This window comes from Formica exsecta, unplaced genomic scaffold, assembly GCF_003651465.1.
Source record: "Formica exsecta isolate Colony F162 unplaced genomic scaffold, ASM365146v1 scaffold21, whole genome shotgun sequence".
In the NCBI taxonomy this organism is placed as follows: domain Eukaryota; kingdom Metazoa; phylum Arthropoda; class Insecta; order Hymenoptera; family Formicidae; genus Formica; species Formica exsecta.
This window is the reverse complement of record NW_021849398.1, coordinates 1,738,408-1,760,492: the sequence shown is the minus strand read 5'-3', so window position 1 is coordinate 1,760,492 and position 22,085 is coordinate 1,738,408. Positions and strand designations below refer to the sequence as shown.

The 22,085-nt window shown below is 33.2% G+C and overlaps 7 protein-coding genes across 11 annotated transcripts in view; 3 read left to right on the top strand and 4 right to left on the bottom strand.

Moving 5' to 3' along the window:
* The window catches only part of LOC115234840 (protein dispatched-like), a 13,472-nt gene extending 12,092 nt beyond the window's left edge, over positions 1-1,380 (bottom strand). Inside the window, exons 1-2 of the mRNA XM_029806188.1 lie at positions 450-1,380; positions 210-350 (exon numbers count right to left, since the gene is read on the bottom strand). Of these exons, the coding sequence (XP_029662048.1) occupies positions 210-350; positions 450-587 (279 nt within the window). The 5' untranslated portion in view covers positions 588-1,380. The remainder of the gene's footprint in view (positions 1-209; positions 351-449) is intronic.
* Positions 1,381-1,780: 400 nt separating this feature from the next.
* LOC115235003 (ATP-dependent RNA helicase abstrakt-like) lies at positions 1,781-5,732 on the bottom strand. The gene is made up of 2 exons (XM_029806479.1): positions 5,482-5,732; positions 1,781-3,679 (listed from the first exon to the last, which is right to left on the bottom strand). Exons 1-2 carry the CDS (start codon positions 5,546-5,548, stop codon positions 1,890-1,892), a joined length of 1,857 nt encoding a protein of 618 aa, XP_029662339.1. The 5' UTR covers positions 5,549-5,732; the 3' UTR covers positions 1,781-1,889.
* An 889-nt stretch (positions 5,733-6,621) lies between these two features.
* LOC115235004 (BRO1 domain-containing protein BROX-like) lies at positions 6,622-9,900 on the top strand. Its single transcript, XM_029806480.1, has 7 exons — positions 6,622-6,903; positions 7,158-7,388; positions 7,485-7,580; positions 7,672-7,850; positions 7,927-8,102; positions 8,226-8,458; positions 8,582-9,900. Exons 1-7 carry the CDS (start codon positions 6,803-6,805, stop codon positions 8,826-8,828), a joined length of 1,263 nt encoding a protein of 420 aa, XP_029662340.1. The 5' UTR covers positions 6,622-6,802; the 3' UTR covers positions 8,829-9,900.
* Positions 9,901-10,341: 441 nt separating this feature from the next.
* Positions 10,342-13,846, top strand: LOC115235005 (protein sarah). 2 transcript variants are annotated; one of them, XM_029806482.1, is made up of 5 exons: positions 10,342-10,851; positions 11,370-11,630; positions 11,709-11,898; positions 12,011-12,163; positions 12,289-13,846. In XM_029806482.1, exons 2-5 carry the CDS (start codon positions 11,376-11,378, stop codon positions 12,411-12,413), a joined length of 723 nt encoding a protein of 240 aa, XP_029662342.1. In that variant the 5' UTR covers positions 10,342-10,851; positions 11,370-11,375; the 3' UTR covers positions 12,414-13,846. The 2 variants fall into 2 exon arrangements, with proteins under 2 accessions (XP_029662342.1, XP_029662341.1); XM_029806481.1 differs by having other exon boundaries at positions 11,367-11,630.
* Positions 13,847-14,072: 226 nt separating this feature from the next.
* On the bottom strand, positions 14,073-19,207 carry LOC115235002 (cullin-5). 2 transcript variants are annotated; one of them, XM_029806477.1, is made up of 11 exons: positions 19,189-19,206; positions 18,566-18,772; positions 18,243-18,422; positions 17,961-18,102; positions 17,539-17,853; positions 16,953-17,428; positions 16,591-16,854; positions 16,271-16,426; positions 15,891-16,171; positions 15,557-15,680; positions 14,073-15,429 (listed from the first exon to the last, which is right to left on the bottom strand). In XM_029806477.1, the coding sequence occupies exons 1-11, from the start codon at positions 19,204-19,206 to the stop codon at positions 15,235-15,237; spliced, it is 2,358 nt and encodes a 785-aa protein (XP_029662337.1). In that variant the 3' UTR covers positions 14,073-15,234. The 2 variants fall into 2 exon arrangements, with proteins under 2 accessions (XP_029662337.1, XP_029662338.1); XM_029806478.1 differs by having other exon boundaries at positions 15,235-15,429; positions 19,146-19,207.
* A 621-nt stretch (positions 19,208-19,828) lies between these two features.
* On the bottom strand, positions 19,829-21,029 carry LOC115235007 (prefoldin subunit 2). 2 transcript variants are annotated; one of them, XM_029806484.1, is made up of 4 exons: positions 20,734-21,029; positions 20,398-20,521; positions 20,104-20,288; positions 19,829-20,019 (listed from the first exon to the last, which is right to left on the bottom strand). In XM_029806484.1, the coding sequence occupies exons 1-3, from the start codon at positions 20,880-20,882 to the stop codon at positions 20,106-20,108; spliced, it is 456 nt and encodes a 151-aa protein (XP_029662344.1). In that variant the 5' UTR covers positions 20,883-21,029; the 3' UTR covers positions 19,829-20,019; positions 20,104-20,105. The 2 variants fall into 2 exon arrangements, with proteins under 2 accessions (XP_029662344.1, XP_029662343.1); XM_029806483.1 differs by having other exon boundaries at positions 19,829-20,288; positions 20,734-21,028.
* A 198-nt stretch (positions 21,030-21,227) lies between these two features.
* LOC115235001 (E3 ubiquitin-protein ligase UBR2) overlaps positions 21,228-22,085 on the top strand; it is an 8,980-nt gene continuing 8,122 nt past the window's right edge. Inside the window, exon 1 of one of the 2 annotated variants that reach the window (XM_029806475.1) lies at positions 21,228-21,548. The gene's annotated coding sequence lies outside the window, so the exon portion shown is untranslated. Of the gene's footprint in view, positions 21,709-22,085 lie in introns of both variants that reach the window. The other variant, XM_029806474.1, reaches the window with a different exon arrangement.

Below are 22,085 nucleotides of genomic sequence, written 5' to 3'. Positions count from 1 at the left end.
ATATTATTATATTATTATAAATAAAACTACCTGATTGGATAAATATACAAAATATGTCATTTGAAACAGGTAAGAATAAGGATTTAGAACATACACACCTTATATATGTACATATTATTATAAATAAAACTACCTGATTGGATAAATATACAAAATATGTCATTTGAAACAGGTAAGAATAAGGATTTAGAATAAAGTACCATACACACCTGTTGATTTAGTTGATTTAATATGTATTGATGATATTCGAAAGGATTATCAGTAAGTTCTCCTCTTGCCTTTGTAGCTTCCATTAAATGATGCCAGGCTATGAGTCTTTGTGCTAAAACAGTACCTCTTGCCTCAAATCCCTATGAGAAATATTAATGAATAATGTTTCATATTTTAAATATCAATTATGTCTTTCTCAAATTAAAAAAAAAAAAAAACAGATTTATATTTGTACATACCATTTGAGGGTCTGTGAAATCTGGAAGCTTTTCAGTCGTGAGAGGAATAATTAGACATATCGACGAAAATGCAAAAACCACCATCAAAATGATATATGGATGATGAGCAACTAGGCGAGGAAACCAGAACACTTCCATTTTTATAATTTCTTGTGCTTTGTATTTTATATGTTTATTTCAAATACATCTTTATGTGGAATGAATAAAGAGAATCACAGATATAATTAATAAGTAGTCATTTATCATCTCTCTATTAAGTTCATCAAAATATATTTTCAACAGCATTAAAACACTTTTTTATAATAAACAAATTCCTTGTATCACATAATCATTCTCGTCTCATTTTATTCAGCACTTTAGCGAATATTTTAAACGTTCTTGGTAGAATGCTTTCGTAATTCTCGATTTATACATCACAGTCTACGCTTTGTATATAGTTTCGAAAATATCTGAATGTGAAATCAGTATTCAGCGAGTTGGGGTCGGGGATACATGGAGAAACGACCGTATATGAACGCAACAAATTTAAGCCAAATGTTTGAATTCCTCGATATATTTCTTATAAATAATACTTCTCTTTTTATTCTCATATTTTTATTCAATCACATTGGACACGTTATATTCTTGATCTCTTGTTAATTTCTAGATAAGTAATTACGTTATGCGTCTACTTCAAATAGCACGTGTTTACATGACAAATGGTACGATCCGAGTGAATCGTGAATGTATATATAACATACATACATGGCATCAAGCATCAAGAAACAACTGGCAGAATATGTATATGTACAAGCAGTAGCCAGTAGCGGCACTCGGCACTCCGTGTCGGTTCTTTTGATGTGTCCGAAATCACGTGTCAGGTTGCCACGTTTTTGGTAGTAGCAGCGCGCTAATATTTAAATTGTGAGAAAGGAAGAAACAATTATAGAAAATTATTTTCGTATTATATAAATATTAACGCAATTCATATTTTCTTAAATAAATATTGCAAATGTAACATTAAAGTAACGCAAGTAATCATATAAAAATAAGTGAAAAATGAAATTAATAAGTAATAATATTAAACATATATTTATAATTTATCATGTATTATTTTTGTATTTACAATAAACAGGTAACATTTATAATTTCTAACATGTTTAGTTTATTCCTTATAAATAAGATATTTAAACTATCAAGATTAATATTGCAGTCATTTATCGGACAGATGTGGTAGGAAATCTCTTTTCTATTTTATACTAAATAAAATTTTTATAATAATTGAGAATTTGTAATTTTCAATTGAAATATTTACTTTAATTAATATTTCTTTTTACATTTATTATTGTAAAAATGGGTTTTTATATAATATATAATATGTATATATTTATATTTATTTATATAATATGTATATATTTACAATAAATAAATGTAAAAATTATTTTGTTTAAGACATGCTGTTTAATAATCAGCAGCATTGTTGGCCAGATAATCGCGACGCCCGATATTAGACGCCTGCTTGTTCTGTACAGCCTCCAGTTTCGGACACTCTGTGATCCTGTGTCCGAGCCCGCCGCAATAACTGCAACCGCGTTCGTCTCCAAGATTCAAATATTTTTCGTTCTCCGAGCAGAGTTCCAACAAGTACGGCGGTACTTTCTGTTTTGCTTCCATCAGCAGATGTTTAAGATCAAGCAGTACCGACTCATCGTTCGCTTTATTTATAAAAGTTGTCGCTATACCGGTACGTTCAGAACGACCGGTTCGTCCTATCCTGTGCACATAATTTTCTATATCATCCGGCATATCATAATTAATAACGTGTTGCACATCGGCGAAATCAAGACCTTTCGATGCGACGTCTGTCGCGACAAGCACATCTTTTCGACCCGCACGAAACGCTTCCACCGAACGTGATCTTTCTTCCTGATCTATTCCTCCATGTATCGCGACAGCTTCCACTCCTTTAATGAGCAAATATTCGTGGATAGCGTCCACATCGCGCTTCTTCTCCGCGAATATTAAAACCGGCGGCGCAGTCTTCTGAAGGCATTCCAAAAGATAAACAATTTTAGCCTCTTGTTTGACATACTCTACTTCCTGTATCACGTTCATCGATGCAGCACCGGCACGACCGACATTTATTGTCACGGGTTTTACCAATGCCGAACGTGCGAAGTTTTGAATTCTTTTTGGCATAGTAGCAGAGAATAACAGCGTTTGCCTCTGACCCCTGAAGAATGAAAATATCGTTCGCACATCCTCCTCAAATCCCATATCTATCATGCGATCTGCCTCGTCCATGCAAAGATAACGACATACGCTTAAAGTGACCATTTTTTTATGTAACATATCCATCAGTCGTCCCGGTGTCGCTACCATTATGTGCACGCCTTTGTTGATTATAGCTAATGATTCCGAAACCGGTACACCTCCGATCGCCAAGCAGCAGCGTATTTCCGGGCAACCCACTTGCCTTAAGCTATTGGTATAGTGTCGAATTATGTCATAGGTTTGCTTAGCTAATTCCCTTGAAGGACATATTATCAAGCCATAAGGTCCCTCTTTCTTAATGAATGGCATATCAATTTCTTGTTCCAGACAAAATTCTATGATAGGTAAAACAAACACTAAAGTTTTACCACTACCGGTGGAAGCTATACCGATCATATCACGACCAGACAATACTGTAGGTATTCCTTGAACTTGAATTGGAGTTGGCTTGATAATGCCTTTTTGTTCCAATCCATGCAGGATACCTATGTGAAATTTCATTTCTTTAAAAGTCTTCAAAGGTGATGGTATGTCATCACCTTCCACAAGTATCCTAAGTTTCTTTCGTATTCTTTTATGATATGCCTCTCCAAAACTGAGTATGACTCTTGGTGGTTGCCAATTAGTTTTAATAGGGTCTTTATATTGGATACCTTTAGCCAATTCGGCCACACCCATTAAAGCTTTATTTTCAGAAACGCTTTCCAAAATTTTTTCTTCTTCCTTCAAACGCTTCTCCATAGCGCTCTCCTTCTTGGCTTCAGCCAATTTTTTCAATTTGGTATGTTGGTCGAGAAGAGAAATGTTGGATTTTCTCCCCCAAACTTGCCCGTCATCATTATCAGCGTCATCCTTTTCATTCTCGCTGCTACCTTTTCCAACACCTTCCTCTTTTAGTTCTGCAAGTTTACCCAATTTTGCGAGAAATTGCTTTTTACGATGTTTAACAGATATATATGGCACATAATTATCATCATCTGACATGCTGTTTAATAATCAGCAGCATTGTTGGCCAGATAATCGCGACGCCCGATATTAGACGCCTGCTTGTTCTGTACAGCCTCCAGTTTCGGACACTCTGTGATCCTGTGTCCGAGCCCGCCGCAATAACTGCAACCGCGTTCGTCTCCAAGATTCAAATATTTTTCGTTCTCCGAGCAGAGTTCCAACAAGTACGGCGGTACTTTCTGTTTTGCTTCCATCAGCAGATGTTTAAGATCAAGCAGTACCGACTCATCGTTCGCTTTATTTATAAAAGTTGTCGCTATACCGGTACGTTCAGAACGACCGGTTCGTCCTATCCTGTGCACATAATTTTCTATATCATCCGGCATATCATAATTAATAACGTGTTGCACATCGGCGAAATCAAGACCTTTCGATGCGACGTCTGTCGCGACAAGCACATCTTTTCGACCCGCACGAAACGCTTCCACCGAACGTGATCTTTCTTCCTGATCTATTCCTCCATGTATCGCGACAGCTTCCACTCCTTTAATGAGCAAATATTCGTGGATAGCGTCCACATCGCGCTTCTTCTCCGCGAATATTAAAACCGGCGGCGCAGTCTTCTGAAGGCATTCCAAAAGATAAACAATTTTAGCCTCTTGTTTGACATACTCTACTTCCTGTATCACGTTCATCGATGCAGCACCGGCACGACCGACATTTATTGTCACGGGTTTTACCAATGCCGAACGTGCGAAGTTTTGAATTCTTTTTGGCATAGTAGCAGAGAATAACAGCGTTTGCCTCTGACCCCTGAAGAATGAAAATATCGTTCGCACATCCTCCTCAAATCCCATATCTATCATGCGATCTGCCTCGTCCATGCAAAGATAACGACATACGCTTAAAGTGACCATTTTTTTATGTAACATATCCATCAGTCGTCCCGGTGTCGCTACCATTATGTGCACGCCTTTGTTGATTATAGCTAATGATTCCGAAACCGGTACACCTCCGATCGCCAAGCAGCAGCGTATTTCCGGGCAACCCACTTGCCTTAAGCTATTGGTATAGTGTCGAATTATGTCATAGGTTTGCTTAGCTAATTCCCTTGAAGGACATATTATCAAGCCATAAGGTCCCTCTTTCTTAATGAATGGCATATCAATTTCTTGTTCCAGACAAAATTCTATGATAGGTAAAACAAACACTAAAGTTTTACCACTACCGGTGGAAGCTATACCGATCATATCACGACCAGACAATACTGTAGGTATTCCTTGAACTTGAATTGGAGTTGGCTTGATAATGCCTTTTTGTTCCAATCCATGCAGGATACCTATGTGAAATTTCATTTCTTTAAAAGTCTTCAAAGGTGATGGTATGTCATCACCTTCCACAAGTATCCTAAGTTTCTTTCGTATTCTTTTATGATATGCCTCTCCAAAACTGAGTATGACTCTTGGTGGTTGCCAATTAGTTTTAATAGGGTCTTTATATTGGATACCTTTAGCCAATTCGGCCACACCCATTAAAGCTTTATTTTCAGAAACGCTTTCCAAAATTTTTTCTTCTTCCTTCAAACGCTTCTCCATAGCGCTCTCCTTCTTGGCTTCAGCCAATTTTTTCAATTTGGTATGTTGGTCGAGAAGAGAAATGTTGGATTTTCTCCCCCAAACTTGCCCGTCATCATTATCAGCGTCATCCTTTTCATTCTCGCTGCTACCTTTTCCAACACCTTCCTCTTTTAGTTCTGCAAGTTTACCCAATTTTGCGAGAAATTGCTTTTTACGATGTTTAACAGATATATATGGCACATAATTATCATCATCTGTATAAATATTGTCCTCTTCCTCCTCTCTTCTATATCTCTTCATTGGAACCTCGTTATTATCCATTGGAATACAAAGAAATGGATAAAGGATACGAAAGCCAAACACGTGGATGATGCAATCACTGTGTTCTTTGTATTTAACAACTTTATAACGAAATTATAGATATCGGCTTCAACCTTCAACCGAGTAACTTGTTAGAATTATGGTTATGTTTGTGGTTATTATGCTTCGCCGGTACGACTTAGGCCGGTATTCATAGTCCGTTCTTATATCCAAGATCGTCTTATGCCCGTATCAGACTACGCATTGAAAATTGAAGATTGAAGATTAAAGATTGGAATTTGACTAATCAGAACAAAAGGGACTAAAATTTCTTTATTCTGATTGGTCAAATTTTAATTTTGAATCTTTAATCTCAATCTTCAATGCGTAGTCTGATACGGACTTTAAGTGTGGTCTTGGGTCGTCTTAAGATCCCATTCAACCAATGAAAGGCCGCATAGTATCTTAAGATCGTACTTAAGACGATCTTGAATATAAGAACGGACTATGAATACCGGCCTTAAAGGCCTCAAGCTGAGGCTGCGGTCGGGAAGACGCTAGAAATGCTTCAAAGCATTAACCAATCAAAATAAAGAAATCTTTACTCTTTTTGTCCTGATTGGTCAATCAAATGCTTCGAAGTATTTCTAGCGTCTTCCCGACCACAGCCTGGTACGACTCAGCGACTCACACGTGATCGGTCCTTTCGCCAATCGTGGGCCAGCATAAATGCGCGAACGATATTAAGCCTATCGTTATCGCTATCGCCTAGCATTGTGCGATAGGCTTTATCAGTTACGTATCATGAGCGTCACATAATATATAATATTAAACATATATAATGCATATCAAGCCTTTTATTGGCAGAGACGATGCAATGATGTCATTAATCGCTCTGAGAGCAATTAAACTACATTCGAAAACGCTAATAAAGAACAAACCTAAAAAGTACCATTCTGTGCAAGGGGGAAGAAAAGTTTGTGAATGAAAATAATATGGTGGCGATCTGATTGGCTATGCCATGTTGTTGTACCATCTTTTCGAATGAAACTATTGCTACACACACACACACACACATATATCGTGTACGAGAAAGTGGGATGTTATCTACTTATACCATTGACATATGCATATTGCATATAAGTGTATACTTGAGCGTAACGACGCAGCGTAGCGTTCATCTTATCTGTCAAAAGTGACAAGTGCAAAACCGGATCGGAATTGCGACGACTGATACGATTGGACGTGTCTTCCACGTAAGATTCGTGCGACGCGATGGCTCACTGGTTTCACCGCAACGTGCTAAAGGCGACAACGAGCCAAAAATTCGAGTTGAAAGTCTCGAATCCTACGGACGCCACCAAAAAACTCTGCAAGTTAGAAATTTTGAATGAATTGTGTATTCGTGTATTGCATAGACTGCTGACAACTGTTATAATCCGATAACTATTATTTCTCAAGAAAATACATAATTATTAGAAAATATACATTATTCTGATATCTGTATTGTAATAATATATTAGAATTGTATATTTTTTTTCTAATATTACTAAAATTTTTTTTTTATTTGAAAAATACATATATAAATTTTCTTTTTTTTTTTTTCATTAAAAGATATTCTCGTTTTCAGTGACTTGAAGCTGTCAAGAGCCAGACTTTTAGATCTGGTCAGAAATGCAAACAATACAAGCGATACAATAGAACCTGCTTTTCTTGGTTATCTGAGTTTATTATATGGCTTTTTATGGGAAGTTAAACCATCCGAGGAAGAAGCTCAACATGTTGGCAGACCTAATCCCAGCAAACTGAGAAATACTCTTGTATTTAAGTGGACTCAAACGTTACTTGGTGGAGGCACATTGTAATTAATCATAAAGAGAATATTTAATGAAATAAGATAGTTTCTAAATAATTCTAAGATGATCTCTAATTAAAGATTATAATTTTTTTATTAAAGCTCTAGTGCTGATTCGGTTTATGAAGCAGCTAACATGAGTGTCAATATAGGTCTTTGGTTCATGAAGCATGCAGCTATGATTGCGGCAAAAGATGAGTAAGTATTGAAAAAGATATTTTTAAGAAATCTTCAAATATTTAACATTATATTGTGTAAAAATAATCTATTAATAATCTATTAATTTTAGCATTATGATGAATGAGGCTAAAGAGGTACACAGCTTGTTAAGACGAGCCGCCGGAATATTTACCTTTGTACAGACTGAATTTTTGCCACAATTGGCGAATCCACCACCATTGGGAAGTGATTTAGATCCTCGTGTGCTAAACGCATATGTTAATCAATGTACAGCAGAAGCACAAGAAGGTTGTACACATATAACAATGTAACTTTAACAAGTTTATTTAATTGTGTTTATATAATCTTTTCATTCTTCTTATAGTGACAGTGGCTAGAGCAATAGAACTCAAACACAATTCTAGCTTGATAACAGCTTTGGCCAATGAGACTAGTAAATTGTTTCTGGATGCTGCTAACACTCTTCGTCCATTTAAGCCAGAAATATCTGCCCAATGGATAAGATACTTGGAGCTAAAAGCGGCATTTTATCAGTCTTATGTAAGTCTGAAAATTTGTAAAAAAGTTAATGATTATTTAATAACTATAAATGCGAACAAAAAGGTTTGTTATTGTTATTATTGATAAAAAAATTATTTACTGTCCATAAACCTACGTTTCTAGGCTTATAACTATTGTGGTGAAAATTTATTAGCAATGGATAAATGCGGCGAAGCGATACGAGCGATGCAAGAAAGCGAATCATGTTTAAAGAAAGCGAAAGCGTTATGTCAAGAATACGGGAAAACGCACGGACCTGCGCCTCGCGTTAAACCGGATCAACATGCTGTATTTAAACGCCTAGCACCCATAGTGAAACTCACTCTCGATAAGTGTAATCGAGAGAACGGTTTGATGTAATTATCTCATTTGTTCGTAACGCTCATCATTATTATTTTAACGAGATAATGTTATGTATTATATTTTAATGCATAAAATTTAAACAAAATTTATTAATCGAGAAATTTAAATAATACCAGATATCATCATACAGTACCAGGAGAAGTTCCAACTTTGGATACAAAAGCTACTTACGGCTTAGTCAGCCCAATCGACTTTCAGATGCCGGCACCAAACTCCATTTGGAATTTGAGTACATACAAAGTATTAGCTGGAATAGCGACAGCAAAAGTAGAAAAGGAGCAGACTTTGCCACCAGTTAAAGAGGAGGCAATTCATCAAAGTAGTAAGGAGCCGAAGAATGAAAGCGGTTGCATTCTACAATAAGAATCTTCCTGCAATGATATGATTTGTAAATGCTTTTTTTTGTCACAGTGATATTAATTTTAATTGCGATAAACGTGTGGATGCAGTGTACAAGTTATATATGTGTCACGCACAAGTACAAATTATGTTGTGAAACAAAGCATTAATTATTAGATAAAATTAAAAGTATTAGATACTTATTTATTATACAAACATAATTTAGTAAATATCTTGCAAACTTAATTTATAGTATATATCTTTTGTGATGCAATAAGTATATAAACTACTACAAAAAAATTGTATTAGTATATATATTTACTTCATTCTGCATATGTCTAAAATTTTCAAATGAGCAATTTTTATATTCATACCAGCATGAAATAACATATGTGATGCAATCCATATGTCATTTGCTTTTCTCGTTGCAATATAATCGAGTATATAATTATATGTACAAGTGACTTCTATAATTATGTAATTGTATGTATAAGTGACTTCTTGCTAAAAGCAAAAAATTATCATTAATATTAATTTTAATTGCTATGTGAACTAGTCAATGCTTTAGTGAAACTATATTTTTAATAAGTGCAATAACGAGAAAGAATTTGCAATTAATAATATGCATGTAATGCATATTATCATTATACATACATTATGACCAAAATGTGCGAGCATGGTCCTTTCTCCATATTTTTTATAAGCTATAGGTTTAAAAATATAACAGAATGTTCAATTCTGATTATAAAGAGAGATATATATACAAAAATATTTCAAAAACATGTTAAACTAATGCAAAGCATTAGTTATTGCTAAATTATAGCAATCTTTGTTAGTAATTATTATTTGTGATATATTCAGTAGTTATACAAGTATAACCAATATTGTCTATCAAAATTAAAAAATTGCAAGTTACTGTATTTTATATTGGTTTTTAAAAATTGTATATATACATGATATATAATAAAGAAATTTTGTAAACTGTTATATAATTTATGTAAAAAATTTTGGTATGCTATATATTATTATATAAGAAGACTTCTATGTATTCTATAATACTCTATCATATAAATAATAAAGTACACATTAAATTGCAGTCTAAAAATCATTTTCCACACACACGCAGATATATATATATATATATACAATGTGCTAAATTTCAAATGTAACAGGCCGAATATCTCGATAACTAAATGAAATATCAGTCTGGTTTTTTTTAATGCGTCCATTCAAAGTCAAATTCTTTTTATCAAAATTTGTGCGCCTTGAAACAATACAATCTAAAAAAAAAGCGGACTTCGATATATCATTTATTATCGAGATATTCGGCCTGTTACGTTTGAAATTTTAGCACCCTATATATATATGTACAAAAACTATAATTTACTTACTTGTATGTATCTAATACATAATGTATACATTAAAAATATAAAGTATGAAAACATTGTGTTATGAAATAAAAAAATATTTAGGGTATCTAAAACACAAGTCATATATATATCATCTGCTTATTAATTTTAAAATGTTTTGAAAAATTATCATAAATTTTAATTGTGACTGCGTCAAGTAGAGAATTTATTCAGCTGCTTCAAAATTGTATCGCAATTAGACAAATTTTCTCTCCGATAATCAATTAATATGCGTTCTGATACAAAAGCTCGGATCGGATATACTTGTGCCCAACTAATTTTCAATATAGCTCCACCACTCCTATCCGTACTACATCTAACCTACCCTAATCTGTTCTCCGACCATGGCATTCGATCGGATCGCGATACGGATAGGACGCGCGAGGTTGTTCCTGTTGTTGTAAAGTCAATCATGATGTGCGGTTACGTTATAATAATAGCGATGAAATAGCAAACGCCGTCGAAAGCAAGGTAGAAGTGAATGTATCTCGAAAATGTTGATATCGGACACCTACGTGATTAAATTCGTTAAGATGGTGTAGACGTTACGTACGTAACAAAATATACCTGTGACGAAGCAGCGTTTTGAAAACATTCATTGTGTTTGATCTCCTCTTCGTTTAGAGATCGATTCGAAGGTAAGAAAGTCAGATCTGCACCTTTTATTATTATTTGTCGAGACTCTTTTAATACGATTGCCACCTGCGATAACATTGGATCGTATATGTTACATGTTATTTTCTTCGCTATGCGCTCTGGTGACAATGAACTTGATCTAATGACACTTGCGTCAATAAAGCGAATCTAATGCTCACATTACACTTTTATTAGTTAATGGGAAAGTATATCTCAAAACATGTTTCAAAAAGCACAAATATTTTTCTTCTGCAAAATATATTTCAATTATAATTTAGTTTATATGTTTATATATATAAACAACCTGGTTTTCATCATTTTTATTCATTGCATTTATATAAGTGTGAAAGAATATTACCTACAATGTTTACATTTCCTTCCATTTCATATATTAGATGATGAATACACATTTCTAAATCCTTAATTTTTTAAATTTTTATTCGCTAATAGTTCTATAGTTATTCACTAATAGTTCTATAGTTACTCACTAATAGTTCCTATCTGTTTTTAAACCCAGCAGGAAAAAATGGAAAAAAGATGCAGTAATAGAGGTATAATAGAGGAGGAGGAGCTCGAAGACTCTGAAAATATAATAATTAATGAAGTGGATGGTTTACCAAATTTACATCCAAATTACGAACAATTAGAGTTCGAATTTGAAGGAGAAAGACATGATACAGATATCAGATCAATCGATGAGTTGGTTCATGATGAAGACTTACCAACTTCTGTAATTGTTACTAACGTTGATCCTCGAGTTTTTATTAATGATGATTTAAAGGTAATAAAGATCTTGCATGAGATACTAATTAATGATAAACCTTTTTTGTTACATTGTGGTATTATTCTATCTTTATAGCCAGACATAGAAAATCTTTTCAAGGAATTCGGAGAAGATGCTACGTTTCAGTACTTTAGATCCTTCAGAAGAATGAGAGTAAATTACAATACTCCCAATGCTGCAGCAAATGCAAGATTGCATTTGCATCAAACACATTTTGGGGAAACTGATATTAATTGTTATTTTGCACAACCAGTGACGCCTATAGGTTTGTAATTAGTGTGAAATTTCATATCATAGAATTAAGCATTTTCACAATAATACAAAAAGATACAAGAGAAAGTAATTATTAAATTTATTAAAAATCTCAATTTTTCTAGATATGGAAGATCAGCATCTCCAACCACCTGCTCTTACCAAACAGTTCCTCATATCTCCTCCCGCTTCTCCGCCGGTTGGTTGGCAACCACGCGAGGAAGGAGAGCCGCTCGTTAATCATGATCTATTAGCCGCTATAGCCAATTTATCCACAGGTTACTATTATCGCTTATTATCTCGAACTTATCTTATATTGATATTTTAGGTAGAAATAAAAGAGATAATGTACTAATATCTAAATCCGAAAATTTTCAATTATACATGAATAATAATATTGCAGGTGGAACTCACGAGATACATCCTGGAGGATCGGGACAGCCGGGCATAGTCGTGCACGTTTGTGAAAGTGCGAATTCGGCAAAGAATGCGCCTCGCATTCAACACACGCGATGCCCGGAACACTAATTTTTTCCTTTTCCCGTGTTTTTTGATTTATTATATATTAATAGGGTCTTATAATCCACAAAGTAACTAGGCTCGAGCTGAAAGAAAAGCACATTTAGCGAGCGATTTTAAATTAAAAAGTATTATTATATTAAGGCTATAATTCACGCATCCGGTTGTGTGGCTACTATTCAAATGATGAAAAAAGTGATGCATTGTAAAAAGATTGACAGTTTGCAGACAACGATGAGGTCTGGTATATAATATTTACCAAGCTTCCCATGGGTAGCAGTGATTTATAAATATCCATCGTTATATATTGATCAAGAAATGGAGTTTAAAATTTTGTTTGTACATTGAGAAAATTTATGAATTGCTTAGATTTCTTATTTCTTATAATATATACGCGATGAGTTGAAGAAATTCCAACAGTTTGGCCTATATAAATTGTTTCTACGTTATTTCCTTAATCATTATGTCAATAATTGATATTATATCGTACATATCGTGAAAAATTACGTCCGACGTGATAAAATTAAAAATCGATGAATCAAAGATGGAAATTGTTAAAGATATATTCAGAAATTCTGCAATTCTACCTCTTATTGTCGGTGTGTTATTTCTATTCTTAAACAGCACATAATGTAAAACACAGTATTGTTGTAAATTCATGAAAGATACTAATGTTAGAATAATCAATCGACACACAGAATCAAAAATTTGGAGTGTTAGATTTAATGGCTCTATTTTATTATTTATTTATTATATTTTTTCTTTCTCTTTTTTGAAAATACTTTCAAGATTATTATTTTTTTGAATTGTGAATTTTCAATTCAAACGCATGCATGCGAGAAAAAATCTGTGGAAGTATACGACATTAATATGTATGTGTGATATGTGTGTATATACGAATGTATCGTTCTAAAAATATCGTGTGGTTCTTTGTTCTGTGTGTTTCCTGTAGGAGAAGCTAGCTCACATTAGCTTGAACATTACATGCTATCCTAAATCTATATCTATGATCTCTTGTCAATGAAGTTTACAAAATCACCTATTGTTATCACTTTGCTCTTTAAGGATTAAGTTAGTAAAAATAACTATAAAATAAAAATAAATAGGATAGACATCGTATGATACCGTATGTGATTATATCAGTGTTAAACTGACTTACACAACGGCAGTGATGATTGTGTATATGTATATATACTGTTCTGTATGTGTGTGAAACATATAATTCCTGTTATTGCAAGATTTGTGACCTAAAAATAATTGTTGAATATTTATAAATACTTTATAGTAACACACTTATTTTTATATAGTGTGTAGTATCGTTTGTATCCTCCTGGCGATGAAAAATGTTGTAAAACCGTTTTGCTGTATAATTTAAGTTCAATCTTTCTTTACCGAATAATTGAAAATCTAAATAAATAATACATGAATAATTATTATATACCGGAGGAAATAATGTACAAATGATTTGTATCAAAAAAGAAAATATAAATACAAATTATTTTACGTTAAAATTCTGATATACATATATATATATATATATATATAGTCTGATGTAAGCGCTACTTGTTGCCATTTGCCATGTGGAATTTACATTGCATATTAATAATAATAGGTAAAATATAGAGATTCAATGAGATTCGATAAGAACGTATTGTATACAGTTATGAAATATTCTGTCGTTTAATTCATTGAGATTTTATACCATTACACTCGTCTTTCACTCTTATTGAAGTTATATAAAAGCTTTATACATATAACCGTCGTTATTATTTGCTTAAGTAACTATTCTGACGATTATTTCGACGATTCGAACCATCTACGTTCCAGATGTAGAAATCATATAAATACATATATTTCTATCATCGCTAAAAAAAAATAAAATTTAGTGTTGCGAGGTACGGTGCTTATGCATTAAAGTATTGTGTAGGCCATTGGATAACATTATTCGTCGGGCTTTTAATGTATATCCTGAAAATGAGAATTATGAATATTTTTGAACGCCGTCCGCATATTATAAATTCAAATAATAAATCAAAAATATGTTATGCTGCGTAGAGAATATTCCGAACCAATTCTTTCATAGTCCATATATACTTAGTGATGAGTAAATCCATATATAAAACATTATAGTATGTATATATTTATTCAAGTATATATGCGAATTTTTATCATTTATGATTGAATTTTATGCAATGAAAATATATATATTTGTGTGCACTGTCCAGATTTGTGCAAGGGTCTAATTTATGTTTTTAGCTAAATTGTTCCATATTAATACTATAGCAAAAATTCTTTTTTTTAACAAGTTTAATTAGCATTACAAAGAAATTAAAAAAAAAGATATAAAGATATTTTAAGAATACTTTTTTAATAAAATATAAATATAGTAGGAATAGTGATAGCGCGCGTTACCAATAATTCTCTTTCCTTTTAATTTAATTCAATATTTTCTAGTTATATTAATACAGATCAGTGTCCAAAAAAATAAACGATAAATGCTAATTTTATCATGATACGAATATTGTACATCTTTCTTATTATTATTGCGACATTTTTTCAGTTTTGCTACACATTTCACTTTATTCATGTATAATAATCGGCAAATGCAGGCAATATAACTTGCCTATCGGTATCTTATTTTAAGATCTAGTCAAATATCGCCCTCTTTCCTCCTTTTCATACTGTGTTACAAGAAAACAGATAAAACATAATCACGCATGACGGACTCGAATGTATATCCTCGCACATATGAGAAAACTAAATTTTTTTTATAAAAATATAATATTAACCATAGCTCGCGAACAATCTTGTATGTATATATAATCCCGTGTTATGCCATATACACAAATGTATTAATGTCATCATCGTGCCTACGAATATACTTGTGTTCAATGAGCCATTCAATTTGTTCCTTTATCATCTTCTTACTCGGTAAAAACATATTTTTCAATATATCCACTAGTTCGGTCTGTAATTGCGCGTTAGTGATCTTCTTGCGCATTTTTAAAATCTTGATGATAGCTTCCTATAGGATCACATGTAAAAAGATAAAAATTATTTTATATAATCTCAGATTAAACTGCAAATAAATGTCAATCGATATTTTTCTATGTATTATGTCGTGCTTCATTTAAAAACGATGTACAATGTACCTGTACTCGTAATATTCTGAGTTGTACAATAGATTGGTTGTCCTCTTCCCTGCTACGTTCTGTTGATAATTGGAGACGTCCTATCAAGTTTATTTTTCCCCGTTTCTGCATCTTGCCATTTTTTCTAACGTTATAAATAATTATATTACACATAATATAAATTTATATCATTTTGAGAACAAATCTGCATTGTTGCCCATATACAAAGATTGAATTCCAGAATATAATCAATAAAATTTAATATATTTTATAAAGATAAACTAAGTAAAATATAATTAATATAATATAGCATTATGTAGCACTCCTTGTTAACATAAAAAAAATGGATACGAACACAATAGCGAATTCTTGATTGACCCAAAATCTTGTATCGTTCGCAAAATCCTTCGGAGTAGCGGCATGCGGTTCCACCAAAAGAAGTTGCCGTTTTAACTTCGGAAAGGCACACAAAGACCATAGAGTCCGTCTAAGTTCGGGATCTGGAAGCTCAGTAGCCAATCGGAGATTCTCGTACGTGACCTTTTCGTTGGGTCGTTGATTCCAGGCAAACAACACTGCCATTTGAAAGGTCGTTACATCTATATCAAAACGTCCAACTTTATTTGCAAACGTTATCTGAAACATTTACATGTCATGAGATATGCATTAAGAAATAAAAATGTCTTGAAATATTGCTCGAATAAAAGCAGAATTTTATTAATGTATGCAGAATACCGTGCCGTTTGACATATGGTGATGCCATTGCAACTTCCTTCCACTATGCTTTTTTTTGTAAAATTCTTCTACCTCTGGAATATAATCTTCTAATTGAAGCGGCAAACTCACAGTGACACGCTCACTACCTCTAGCCCATGCACCTGCATTGAGAATCTATAAAAAGTAGAGAGATAGATATATATATATATTTTTTTTAATTAAAAGTATCTGTGCATACATATGTGTCGCTTATACATCTTTTCTATCTGTTTAATACCAATTTTATAAACTAATATATAATACCTATATATAAGAAAATTAAAAAAATATACAGTTACCTTAATATTTATACTATCTGCAATGGTAGCTCGACATTGTTCCTTAAATTGTTGATTCAGATCCTGTGATACTTTAATATCTTGGAACATACGAGCTAACTTATTAACAAAGTCCGCGGGCATACCGACTTCGCGAAGCATATCTACCATATTTTCTTCTTTTTCCGAGTCCGTGGTCGTATCTAATATTAATCGTCTAGTTAAATGCGCTTTATGATAACGCATAAACACATCCTTGTTTTGAACGTATTTTAAAACTAATAGCTAAAATAGAATGCAATATAAAATTAATTTCATCGAAAAGATTTAATTTCTAATTTATGCAAATACAATTGTATCTCATTGTATATATATTTACTGACCACATCCTTCAATTTACTTTCAATTTCATCGGTGGTCAGTTTCTTACTAAGAGGCGTTTTTCTAAGAAGCATATCACAGAAATTCGCGAGGAGTTCCGGACACTTTGATTCAGCTAATCCGTTGTTGTTAGTAATAGGTCTATTATTTAATACAGATGCACCTCCGATTCCAGAACCCTGTCGAGTAGGCAATTCTAATTTAAATACCGTGGCGTCATTGACAACAAGCTTATAAGCTTTATCTCGTGCTGTAAGAAACCGTGGATCATCATCGAACGCTTCTTTAACGAGCGTGGAAAATCTATGGAAAAGATCTAACAGTCTTTCCACGTATTTTTCAGAATCTTGAGTAATGACATCTACGGCTGCCATCATGTCCGTAAGACCCGCGCTCGCGATATGTTCTTCTAAATTTCTCAACATGGGACTAACGCCGTCGGGCACTCTATCCATTAATTTCAGCATAAGGCGAAGCTCTGCAATTATTATATCTTGCTAACTAATCGTTGATCAGAAAAGTGGCATGTATTACTATAGAATCAATCGCAAACCAACAAAATTGTAAATTGCAGGCAGTAATACTCACTGTCAGTTTGATTATGTTGTATCATTCGCGGGCACTCTGCGAGTATGGCTGGTTTAAAAGTCGCGACTAACACTTTTACACAACAATCCGTTAACCGTTGCATACTCGCGGTATTCGGCTCCAAGTATTTTTGAGCACGCAATTCCTCTTCTCTCAATTTCAAATCGGCGTAACGCATATAATTCTCTACACCATGCATAGATAAATATTCTGGTGCTTTTACCCAATAAAATGCTTCAGTAGCTTGTATGTATGCGGCCTCAAAATTTTCCCTATATATTTGAAGCTTATCCGTCGGATTTGAACACAAGTTTACTGAAACATTAAAATGTTATGTATTATTTAAAAAAAACTCTTTTTTCTTACTATATACATAAATATATTTATAATATATATATATATATATATTTTATAACAATTACCATAAGATTCTCTGACACCAATAACAAGTTGAGAATCAAACGCTTCGCCATTTCTTTCAGCTCGTACTAATCTCATGGCCGCATCTTGAAGTCTTTGTTTTATGTCATTGAATATACTTTGATTCCAACTATCCAACATTAGCTGCATAATAAAGGAGCAAGATTACATAAAAATATATAATATATAATAGTACGTAAAATCTAAAAATGTATATATATATAATATATATTTTTTATATAATAAATTATATATTACATATAAATATTACATAAATTCTTTACCTTCCTAACTATGTCATCAGGTTGATTCCTTTTTTGTGTGCTGGAACTAGTTTTCCCCGCAAGATACGCTTCTAATTGCCTAAATGGTGTCGGTAAATAGTTACATTGCGTAAAAAACTTTCTCCACTCGGCTATATATGCTTTCAATAATGCTTGTTCTTCTTGATGCGCTAAAACTCTCTGCGCAAAGTCATAATATGTAATATTTTGTTATTTTAGTGAGACAAATGAAGCAAGTGCGCTAAAAGTATAACCTTAACATAAAATAATCTTTAGCATAAAATAGTTTTAGCATAAACTAATTATTTTTTGCTTTCTCTCACCTGTTGAGCTTGTTGTATAAAATCCATTATATCATCTTTTAGGGCGTCACGTAATTTGGGAGGTCCTTTGTCGTCCCATAAGCATACATGAACAGAATAAAATAAATCCTGCCATTCTCCTTGCGTTACTGGTTCTTGCTTAAGTAATTTCAATATAATCGGTCGCATATATGGCCATTTGTCTTCAAATGTGGCTTGTACTTTATCCTAAGTATTAATATACCATTTCTTATTAAATGCATTGAAGAAAAAATAAAAATAACAAATGAAAAGCAAATCACTGAGAGATATTTTAATACCTTGATAAAGATTAGTCGAAAAAGGAAAAAAAAAAATTAAAATATAATCGTGTAAAAGTAACGTTCGGATTAAATATAAGTTCGATCAATCGTTTCATTAGAATAATAAAATAAATGATAAGATAAACAAAAATGCATATTTTTTGAACTTTAATGCCAAGTAAATTTTAATATTGGGGCTGCATTTCGCGATGTAATTGTCTATTATTGCATAGTCTAGGATAAAATAACATCGATTTTCGCGGTCGAAATTCTATTTCGATTAGATAAAAGGGATTTACCATGCTTTTCTAGTAGTAATTTGTTTATTCACTGTCCACTAACCTTCAACATCGCCGCCATCGTAAATTTTTGACGTACCACGTCCAGCAGAAATTTCGGGGCACTACGCCAATGGGCAAAGTGATCGCGTATCGCGTGCCCGCAGAAGTCGATCCAGATCAGTCGGAAATGGATCGCATCGTGCAAGATATCCGCGAAATGTTGTAATTGTTTGTTCTTAATAAAGAGTGATAAAGACTCCCGAGTATCTCTAGCAGAAAATAAATTCGCATCTGTGCACGACGATTGCGCAAAGTCCCTTTTATGCAATAGCACGTGCTATCGCAATTCCCTATGAGATGTCTTAAACATCTCAATTGGACAATTTTACGGGAGTAAATATGGCGAAACTGAGACTTCTCACTCTATATTTTGAATTTGTTTAATCTTTTTCAAAATATATGAGTATGTACGTTAAAAAATGACGTGTAATCAAATTATCTTTCTTCCTTTTTAACTGCTCCAATTATTATTTACATCTCTGTAAGATTATCTACATCTACATATAAAGAAATTTTTTTGCATACGTAAAAAATAAATAATATATAAATATATATATTTGTCTTATAGAGAAAAGTAAAACATATGAATCTTGTCTCACTTTTGATATAAAGATAAAAATAATCAAAAGACTTCAACATGAAACTGTACATATCTAATTTTTGTATTTGCAGAATGTCACACACAATATCGTAATTTGTTTCTTTTTTTTTTACAAACATTTACAGAACAAATATCCAACAGAATATGAGTTTATAAAGCATTTTATAGAAGCTGTTTATCAAAATGATATAATAAATAAACGCAGAAGATAGTTTAAAAATGTGTACAACTCTGAAAACATATGAATTGTTGGCTTTGATTTTTCATATATGAAATGTCTTAATATATAAATATCGAAAAATAATTATTTATTACATTTAAACCTCAATCGGATTCACAACAATCGCCTTTCTCTTGGTTTCCTTGTTGTTGTTATCCTCTTCTTGTTGCTGCAAATCATCTTGCCCTCTGATTCTGATATTGTGCTTCTCCTTATACTCATTTATTTCAATTCCTTTCTTTGTTACCTGATCATTTAAAGCATCTATCACTTTCAATAACTGAAAACATTTAAATTTATTATTATATATATATACATATAAAAATCCACTTCCAAGAATCCAAAAAATATTAATATTATTGTAATGCAAATAATATGACAAGTTATACCTGTTCTTTATTTGTCACCAGAGCAGGCATGACATCTTCCACCGTACGTTCGCACAAAACTCCACCAATCATCCTATAGCACTTCCTCTTGGGATCCACATTTTTTAATGTATCAATAACAATTCTGAAACATCAATTGTATCAGTCGAATAGATAACAATATAAGGGTAAAAAAAAATTACATTCTATCGACTGTCTCGAGATTGTTCGAATTTCGCAAAATTGAAAATTTGCGAGAAATTCTTTTTTTTTTCTTTCTTAAACTTTCTCCGCATTCAAGAAGAGTCTGATTGTTAAAGGAAAAACCGCAAGTATACAGGTTAGATCGACTCATACTTGTGCTCGTTCAATTCCATTTCCATTTCGGACAGTTTATTCGCCAATATTCTCTGCTCATTTCGGAGCGTTTGAAACTCTGACAGTATCTCCTCGGCGGATTTCTCTTTTTTCGACGATGCTTTCGCCGATTTTTTTTCGCTGGCCATATTAGGAATTACGATTATAATTCTACGACAACGGTATCGGACTACGAAGAGACAGTCAACACGAGTCAACAATTGGAAACAGCCATGAACGCAGCAAGATTGAATAAAATCATGCTACGAGAAAATATCGGAATAGGGGAGAAATGCTCGGCCGCATTCTTTCCTAGGGGTTGCGTTCGATAATAGTAGAGTAGCATCGGATTGTTCTTGTCAGGACAAAGAAATATCTTCTTCTGATTGGTCAATTAAACGCTACTCTATTCCGACGAGTATATTTTCGAACGCAACCTAAAAGGGTATGATTGCGTTTCTGCAATTCGCAACCGCCCCTCTCGTACTTACATAATTTTGGTCTTCGGAGAGCCTCGCGCAGGCCTCGCGAGCCATCACAAGCCATTTTGATGTATCATTGTTGCAGCAGCTGTGCGAGGATATATCGCTTATCGTATATCGCTGCGAAATGTCAATCTTCGTGGCCGTGTAATTTGCGTAGTGTACAGTGTCGCGCGAGCGCGAATTGCGCGTCGAGCGACGCGGACAAATAGTGTACGGATCGTGATATCGTAATCGCGATCGGATTCGGGTCGGTTGATTTCGCAAGGGGACAAAGAGCCGTGTGATCGCGGAGCACCTTTTATTAACCTTGACCCGCTCTCGTTGACAGCAGTGAGTATCGTTCGCGGGATAAAAATAGTCCTGTCGCGCCGAAAAATCACACTCACCGGACGTTATCGTGCAAAACCTCTCGTTGTCGCTTCGACGAGATAGATATATCGCGCATACATATACGTATGGGAGGATACATAGCAGCGCAATACGGAGTAACGTGGGTGTATTTGTTGTTACTGTACCTTTAATTTTGGATTTCGGACTCACGCACTTTATATATATACATATATGTATATATATATATATATATATATATATATAATTTCATGTTATAATCATATAACATACAGGATATAAAAAAATTTTTATTTGCAAAAAACAAATGATAATTTAATGTCTAATATTAATGTAGCATATACAAATCAACAATGGCATAATAAAGCTATTATACTTGACATTAGCGCAAGTATCATTATCAATGTTATAGCACTATTTATTTAAAGGATGTTAATGATTAATTGTATATACAGTAGTCAGAGATTATAATCTTAATTATATATTATATGTTGGATTTTTGAGGATCCGGAATGCCTA

Excerpts from the sequence above, each read along its gene's own strand:
- LOC115235007 (XM_029806484.1), bottom strand. The coding sequence starts at position 20,882 with ATGGCCAGCGAAAAAAAATCGGCGAAAGCATCGTCGAAAAAAGAGAAA. Across the intron at positions 20,522-20,733 it reads ATGGAATTGAACGAGCACAA|AATTGTTATTGATACATTAA; the intron begins GTATGAGTCGAT and ends TTGATGTTTCAG. Across the intron at positions 20,289-20,397 it reads TGGTGACAAATAAAGAACAG|TTATTGAAAGTGATAGATGC; the intron begins GTATAACTTGTC and ends AAATGTTTTCAG.
- LOC115235004 (XM_029806480.1), top strand. The coding sequence starts at position 6,803 with ATGGCTCACTGGTTTCACCGCAACGTGCTAAAGGCGACAACGAGCCAA. Across the intron at positions 6,904-7,157 it reads GCCACCAAAAAACTCTGCAA|TGACTTGAAGCTGTCAAGAG; the intron begins GTTAGAAATTTT and ends TCTCGTTTTCAG. Across the intron at positions 7,389-7,484 it reads TTACTTGGTGGAGGCACATT|CTCTAGTGCTGATTCGGTTT; the intron begins GTAATTAATCAT and ends TTTTTATTAAAG.
- LOC115235005 (XM_029806482.1), top strand. The coding sequence starts at position 11,376 with ATGGAAAAAAGATGCAGTAATAGAGGTATAATAGAGGAGGAGGAGCTC. Across the intron at positions 11,631-11,708 it reads TTATTAATGATGATTTAAAG|CCAGACATAGAAAATCTTTT; the intron begins GTAATAAAGATC and ends CTATCTTTATAG. Across the intron at positions 12,164-12,288 it reads TATAGCCAATTTATCCACAG|GTGGAACTCACGAGATACAT; the intron begins GTTACTATTATC and ends ATAATATTGCAG.
- LOC115235003 (XM_029806479.1), bottom strand. The coding sequence starts at position 5,548 with ATGGATAATAACGAGGTTCCAATGAAGAGATATAGAAGAGAGGAGGAA. Across the intron at positions 3,680-5,481 it reads AGAGGACAATATTTATACAG|ATGATGATAATTATGTGCCA; the intron begins ATGATGATAATT and ends ACAGCATGTCAG.
- LOC115235002 (XM_029806477.1), bottom strand. Across the intron at positions 18,423-18,565 it reads TTATACAACAAGCTCAACAG|AGAGTTTTAGCGCATCAAGA; the intron begins GTGAGAGAAAGC and ends GACTTTGCGCAG. Across the intron at positions 16,427-16,590 it reads CAGATAGTATAAATATTAAG|ATTCTCAATGCAGGTGCATG; the intron begins GTAACTGTATAT and ends TACTTTTTATAG.